Source organism: Ipomoea nil, unplaced genomic scaffold, assembly GCF_001879475.1.
Source record: "Ipomoea nil cultivar Tokyo-kokei standard unplaced genomic scaffold, Asagao_1.1 scaffold3104, whole genome shotgun sequence".
In the NCBI taxonomy this organism is placed as follows: Eukaryota; Viridiplantae; Streptophyta; class Magnoliopsida; order Solanales; family Convolvulaceae; genus Ipomoea; species Ipomoea nil.
The window spans coordinates 624,887-633,084 of NW_017619532.1; the positions used below are offsets into that span (position 1 = coordinate 624,887).

Consider the following 8,198-nt stretch of genomic DNA (forward strand, 5'->3'; position numbering starts at 1 on the left):
AACAGAAGTTTATACTAGATTGTGCTAAAGCAAATATTGGAGCATCAAAATCACACAGTTTATACAGTCAGATTGTGGGGGATTAATCTGAAGTTGGGGCAACTGTAGTTGACTTTAAAAATGTCAGAAGGGATCTCAGAGCATACATATTGGGTACCGATGCACAAATATTCGTGCATAATCTTGTTAAAAAACAAGAGATGTGCCCTGCATTTGCTTTTGACTACAATGTTGATGAAGATGAGCAGATGAGTAGATTATTTTGGGCAGATCCAATGTCAAAAAAGAATTTTGCTGCATTTGGAGATGTTATCTCTTTTGATGCTACATATTCAACGAACCGGTATTATTCTATTCACATTCTTGCGTACGTTTCATTAATTAATTCAAATTAAACATTGCCTGATATGTTGAGTCACGTTAAGATTTAGACATGTTCACTGTTTACTTGAAAAGAATTGTAATATAAATAAGCGCACATTGTCGCTTTATACCACACATCTTAAACACTAATGTCGCACATATTAGTGTGGAACATCCGGAATTAGACATCAAGTACACATGTGTGCGAATTTAAAACTTAATGTGCGTTACTTTAATGCTCTAAGTGCGCCAGTTTGACACCTGTATACTGTGATGTCGCTTTTTGTCTTGTAGGTACAATCTGGTTTTTATACCCTTCACCGGAGTTGATAACCATAAAAAATGTATAACATTTGGTGCTGGATTATTGTTGAAAGAAGACATTGAGTCTTATGTTTGGCTCTTTGAAAAATTTAAAAAGGCAATGGGTATGGAACCAAGAATAATTGTCACTGATCAAGATCCAGCTATGAAAGTGGCGATTCCAAGAGTTTTCAAGCAAGCCAGACATCGTTATTGCATGTGGCACATTATGTGTAAAGTTGGGGAAAAGGTGGGTCCTACGTTGAACAAGAATGAGGAGTTCAAGAACAAATTGAACTCAATTGTTTGGACATCATCTTTGTAACCTACTGATTTTGAGAAACAGTGGAGAGAGCTCATGGAAAAGTACAACTTAGTCGAACACAATTGGTTTACAACTATGTTTGAGGTTAGAAACCATTGGATCCCAGCCTATTTTAGAGATGACTTTATGGGGGGTCTACTCAGGACAACGTCTCGTTCCGAAAGTGAGAACTACACGTACAACCGTTTTACTGGCCCACAGTCTTACCTAGTTGAATTCATGATGAACTTTGACAGTGCTCTTAAATCACAACGTAACACTAACGCAAAGCTCAACAGTGACAATCAAGGCTACAATCTAGATATGAAGACGCCTTTAGGGATTGAAAAACATGCTTCAATTGTCTACACCATTACTGTTTTCTATCAAGTTCAGGAAGAAATATGTGCCTCCTGTTTCAAATGTATGGTGTTGAGTGTTAGAGAAGATGGTGGAATGTTACACTATGATATTATGGATGGAAAGAACAAAATATTTAGTGTGGTGCACAATGTAAATGACCATGAGGCCACATGCAGTTGCAAGATGTTTGAGATGGATGGACTGTTGTGTAGACACATATTTGTGGTCTTTAGATACCTTGAAAAGATACCTCTGAAGTATGTGGTTAATCGGTGGACTAAGGATGCATCTTTAAAGGCTACATTTGAAATAGATGGTGTCATTTATTATCAGAATGGACCAAAGGATGAAAAGAAGATGTTGCTGAACAAACTGTGGTTAGATGTACACTGTTGTATTGATCTAGCAGGTTCAAACATGGAGCATTTAGTTGCATTTTCGCAAGTGATTAATGAACAGAAACAGCTGCTAATGTCAGGAAAGGAAAGGTTATCCCCTCAGCACAGCAAGAAGACTCTTATAGAATCCTTTTGTGAATCAACAGAGATTTCAGAGATCAATATACTTCCACCGAAACATGCAAAGAACAAGGGCAGTGGCAAACGTATCAAAAGCAGCAAGGAGTTGGCATTGAAAAAAGAAAAGGGTAGGAGGTGCAATTTTTGTGGTGTTAGAGGAGATTGACATGACACCAGGACTTGCCCACTTAACCCCAAAAATAAGGACAAACAAAAGGGTAAGAAAAACGCATAGCAGTCTATTTTTACAACGCCTTTACAGTTGAGAATGAAAATAAATAGCAAATATGAAACACAAATACTTAGTTAACTCATATAATGCTTTTACAGTTGAGATACTTCAATTTAATGTTCAACAATTACTAGTTTTGTTTTTATCACTGATTTGTGTTTAAAAATCAATGCTACTAGCTTAAACTGCGTGTCATTAATACTTTACCTGCGTGCAGTTAATTCTTAATATGCGTTAATTACACTTTTAACGTGTGCTACATTAAGGCTGAAGATGCGTAATATGGAAACAGAATGTGCCTTGGTTTATGTATAAAAACTTTGGTCTGTGGTAAATGGCAAAGTCTTTACATACGTTGATTAACATTTAACTTGCGCGACATTAAAGCTTAAGATGCGTAATCTGGACAAAGACAATAAATACTCTGCCGTTCTCTATTAAAAAAAATTTTAAGTCTTTAGGGGGGATTCGGTTCAAAGACTTCTACCATTTCACCAGTGGGCTCATCCGTTCATTTCATTATATAAACAATATTAAATACTTGTTTTTCTCCAAACTAAGAATATTTAACACTTTATTTTTCTTTATTTATTAGTTAATTTAAGATGCGTTAAAAATTAGTCTAATATGCGCGATTGCAAAACTTAAAGTGTGTTTGTTTGATTATGAAATAATTTGCAGATAAAATGGCACATACATAATCGATTTTTATTTTTTATTTTTTATTTTTTTTGTTGTTGTTGTAAACCACAATGTGGTCCGCCCAAGTTATCATGGAATCCCCCCCCCCACAAAAGAGAGCTCATTTGCCACTTGAGCTACCCTGTTGGGTTAGATACATGATCGATTTAGTACTTTATGATTTGCATTTAACATGCGCGACATATCAATTTAAAATGCGTAATATGGAAACACAATGAGCGTTGGTTTCTATATTAAAGCTTCGGTGCATGCAATAATAATTTACACTCTAATATGTTAGTATTTGCAAACGTAAATACACATTGAGACAAAAGCAAACACATTCACTGCATGGTTTCTAGTACTTTGAAGACATTTCTTCTGGTTCCAGCAGCATCCAACACGCTGCCAACCTGCCAAAAGGCTCAAATCTCAGCCTTGGATATGTTTGGTTGCGACATGATGAGCTTGAAACTGCTAATGACGAATGTTGTTTCAGGTTTAGAGTGTGTTATTTTTGTAGTTAGTTACAATCACTACAAGCTGGAGGGCGAGGAAGATGAAAAGGACATAGATTATAAACAGGAAGAAGAATAATAAGATGAGGAATAAATGAAGAGGGTTCTTTTGTACGTGCGGAAACGTGAGAGATAGCCATTTCAATAAAACCTGATGCTCAGTTGTGTATTGTTCCTTCTCATTTATAGGCGAATAACTTGGTCACATGCATGCACTGATTTGAGATTTCAATATTGCGTGAATTACAAACACATTAGATTTTTCGAGATTTCCTTTAATGGGTGCGTTTTTTAAGGCATTGAATGACCATTCAATGTTATCCGTTTTCCTAACTACAAATGCCTTAAAGTGCTGACATCAAATATCTTTGAATATTACTTAAAGGCGGATTGATAGAAAAGAGTTAATATGCTTTAGTTTGCTCTGTTACATGCGCGAAATACGAGAACAATATGCGTGTAAATATACATTTAATTAAATTGCAGTGAAATAAGAGATTTTTAAAAGCCAAAAGTTTAAAGTGCGTCGAAAAACCAATTAAACCATTTTCAAAGACTATTACCATTTGGCCAGTGGGCTCATCCGTTCATTTCATTATACTCAACACTTGTAGACCCGAAAGAAAAACAATTCTCAAGATTAAAAAAAAAAACAATATATTTAATATGCGCTACATTCAGGCGTAATATGTGTAACACTTTAACAGACCGTGCATTTTGTTTATGCGTAAAAACTTTGATCGATCGTGAATGCCAACTGCTTTACCTGCGTTTATTAACATTTAACTTGCGCGACGTTAAAGCTTAATAATCGTAAATTGGACAAAGACCATAAAGCTTAATAATCGTAAATTGGACAAAGACCATACTCACCCGTTCATTATTAAACAAAAATAAAATAAAATAAAATAAAATAATCAAGTCTTTAAAGGGGGTTCAATCCTGGGCAAAATCATTATGATTAAAGACTTCTACCATTTCACCAGTGGGCTCATCCATTACTCTAATTATATAAAAAACATTAAACAACAATTCTTGAAAATTAAAACAAACAAAAAAAGAATATATTTAAAATGTAATACGTACGCTTAATATGCGTAATACGGCAATAAAATGTGCGTTGGTTTATGTATTAAAACTTTAGTCTGTGGCAAATACCAAAAAGCATAACATGCGCAATACAGAAACATAATGTGGATTAGAAAATACGCAAGTCTGAGTGTTTTTTTCAGTAAATTGTAATATGCATAGAATTTGGTCTTAATGTGCATTTTTTAATAACTTATATTTCTTTGAAAAAAAGTCTTAATGTGCTTGAATTTTTCTATTAAATTATCATGTAACACGAAACTATTAAGATCCCAAATTACATAACATCCATTGATTTTTGTCTAACGATACTTGGATTTGCTTGTTTATTTAACCATTATCAAAAAACATCCCAAAAAAAAAAATGAATAAAATGCAAAAAGATTTATTATTTACATTGCAATAATTTACACTTTGAACTGCTACTACTACAACTATAATAATAGTAATAATAATAAAAATAATAATAATAATAACAACAACAACAACAACAGTAATAATAAGGGAACATCCCACTTATTATCTGAAACAACATCAACCAACAAACCTAATGAAGCGACATGAGAGCTTATTTTTAATAACAAAAAAAAAAAAAAAAAAAAAAAAAACCCAGGCAAACGACATGAGCCGTCTATACCTTTTGGAGATATTTCTTTTGGTTAAGCCTGCATTAAGGTACCAAAAGATATATCTACAAAAGGAGTAAAGGATCCTGCCGTATGTCTGGGCTAAAACGACACATTCTAAACCTGAAAAGATCGACTCCTATGAATCTAAAATCTAACTGATCCAGAAGTATTAGACTGCCCCACATGTTATATTCAACTTACAGACAAACACACCTGGTTGATCTCTAAATTGAATATTACATACCGGACAGTCCAATACATCCAAATCAGTTAGCGTTTAGATCCACAGAAGAAGATCTTTTCTGGCTTAAAATGTGCTGTTTTAGATGAAAACAACGAGAACCACCTACGAGCTCTACTCAAAGGAGGTTGGCTTCGCTCATAGTTCCTTTACCTCCTCGTATAAACTTCGAGGGTTGTGGTATTGTATTTGATCCATGGGATGTTTAGAATGTGTTGTTATTGTAATCAACTACATTGACAAACAAGTAGAAGGAGGGCGAGTATGATGAGGATGGGTATGCATCGTGATGAATGTGAAGAAAATGACGATGAATAAATGATGGTGTGGAAAACTCAAATGACACAGTTTCATTATATATGTTGTATGGTAAGGTGATACTCCACTTTTATAGGCGAATAACTTGGTAAAATTCACCGATTGGAGAAATTCAATGTTGACCGTTTCGTGAACTTAAAAATAAATTGATGTTCACACTTTTAATTTGGTCGAAATATCAGTACAGGGTGCGTGCGTTTCTACTTTAGTGTGCGTTAATTAAGATTTTAATGTACGTGAATGAGTGTGTTTTTTTAGCGGTTCAATTAAATATGAATTGGTTATTTGACACCTAATAAAACCACCCATTGAATAATCTGTTTTCTATTATGATAAAGGATATTATTATTCAAATAATTTTTATTTTTTCCATTTTAATTTATCTTTAATATTGAAATATTTTTCTTCCATTTTTAAATCCCTTTCCATTGTTAGAATGCGTATGTATGTATAACTTAACATGTGTAGCAAAATAATTTAAAATGCGTATATTAATATTTGAATGTGCGTGGGGGAATTTTTAAACGAATATGCGTCAATTTATTCATTAATATGCGTACGTTAACACGTTATTATGCGTGTCTTTCATTCTTAATGTGCATGAGATTGTATACTCACTAACTTAGACCCAATAAAAAAAAGAAAAAAAAACTTTAATGGGTGCGTTTTTTTAAGAATTGAATGACCATTTAACTTTAATAGATTCCCATTATGAGAAATAGAAAAATCGCTGACATCGAAATTGACTTGTCACTTATTTCCAATGCCAAGTACATATCTAAATGACCTTATTTCTCTAATATGCGTTACATCTACACTTAACATGTGTGTGCGTGTATGTATAACTTAATATATGGAGCAAAATAATTTAAAATGCGTCTATTAATATTACAATGTGCATTGGGGTATTCTTAAAAGAATATGCGTCAATTTATTCATTACTATGCACACATTGATACTTTATTATGCATGTATTTCAGTCTAAATATGCATGAGATTGTATACTCACTGACTTGTAACCAAAAAAACCAAAAAAAAAGGGACTTTAATGGTTGCGTTTTTTTATAAGTTGAATGACCATTCAACTTTAACACATTTCCTTTATGGGAAATGAAAAAATTGCTGACAATGAAATAGACTTGTCACTTATTTTAAAGATAAGTCATATGTCTATCTTGTTGTCAGAACCATATGTAATTTTAGTACACGTAACATGCAACCGTTCATAAGCCAGGATTATGTTGAAGAGTCTATTTAAAGAATGGATAATCCATCACACCTTCTCATCTCAAAACAAGATGGATTCTAAAAAAAAAAAACAAAAAATGTTGAGAAAGACAAACAGTCTAAGAAGTCCAGAAAACCCCTTTCCAAAATACCAAAGGAAGATCTAGGATCACTGAAAGAAGGATCTGAATGATCCAACTTTCGAAGAACGTTTTCAAGCATTTATTGACAACTACCCTGTTGATAGTATTCCTGATGATTCAGACAGCGACACAGGCTCAAAAATCTCTTTCAACACTTGGAAAATGGAGGCTCTTGTCCACCTAGCTGATGAAGAGGCTGATGAAGAGGAAGAAGTCGACTCTCAAAATGGACCAATCTTCGTGAAGAAAGAAAGGGAATATTAAGCTCGATTATCTTATGATGGACGCACATTCTTAATATTACGTTTTGATGTAATAAGTGTCCAGTGTTTAATGATTATATAATATGAAGTTTATTATGGTGAAGTTGGTCATCATCACGATGCTTAAAAATGTGTTGATAAACCATTTAAATTGCGCAGCATTAAACCTAATGTGCGTTAAAAAGGGAACGCAATATGCCTATAGTAAAATCTTTATTTGCCTTAGATTGTATAATATGTGCCTTTAATATAATATGCATATATTATAATGTGCGTTTATAAACACTTGTAGACCAAAAATGCGTATATATATATATATATATATATATATATATATATATATATATATATATATATATATATATATATATATATATATATATTTAAATGGTGGTACATTAAGCCTTAATATGCGTAACAAATCAACAGTATGCGCGTTGGCTTGTGTATTAAAACTTTAGTCCATGATTAAAGCCAAATAAGTTACATGCGTTAGATAACATCTAACATACGTGACATTAAAACTTAAAATGCGCAAATTGCCCAAATACAATATTCTCCCGTTCTTTATCAAAAAATATAAATAAAATAAAAAAATAAAAAATAAACACCACGTTCATGACCTCTGCGAGCTTGTCAATTTCTTGGGTTTTACAACGATCTATATACCCACTTTAGCAGCACTCATAATGTACTCTTGACTGTGCTGTGAATCTGGTTTGAATGGGCGGGGAGACCTTTATCAAACTGGAAGTCGTGGCGGAGAACATCCCAAATTTCCACACAATCTCAGGTTGGAAGTTTGCATTAAGGGATGTTTTGCTTTCAGGTTTAGAATGTGTTGTTAATGAAATCAATTACAATAACAACAACAGGAGAAGGATGTCGAGTATGATGAGGAGGGTATACATTGTGAAGAATGTAAAGAATACGACGATGAAGAACAGATGGTGGTTGTGCTAATGGTGTGAAAGACTCAATCGATGCCATTACAATGTATGCTGTA

The 8,198-nt window shown here is 33.3% G+C and overlaps 1 protein-coding gene across 1 annotated transcript; it reads left to right on the forward strand.

Moving 5' to 3' along the window:
• The first annotated feature begins 200 nt into the window (after positions 1 to 200).
• On the forward strand, positions 201 to 7,193 carry LOC109166618 (protein FAR1-RELATED SEQUENCE 5-like). The gene is made up of 5 exons (XM_019315511.1): positions 201 to 343; positions 658 to 667; positions 785 to 916; positions 1,013 to 1,986; positions 7,034 to 7,193. The coding sequence occupies exons 1-5, from the start codon at positions 201 to 203 to the stop codon at positions 7,191 to 7,193; spliced, it is 1,419 nt and encodes a 472-aa protein (XP_019171056.1).
• Positions 7,194 to 8,198: the final 1,005 nt, after the last annotated feature.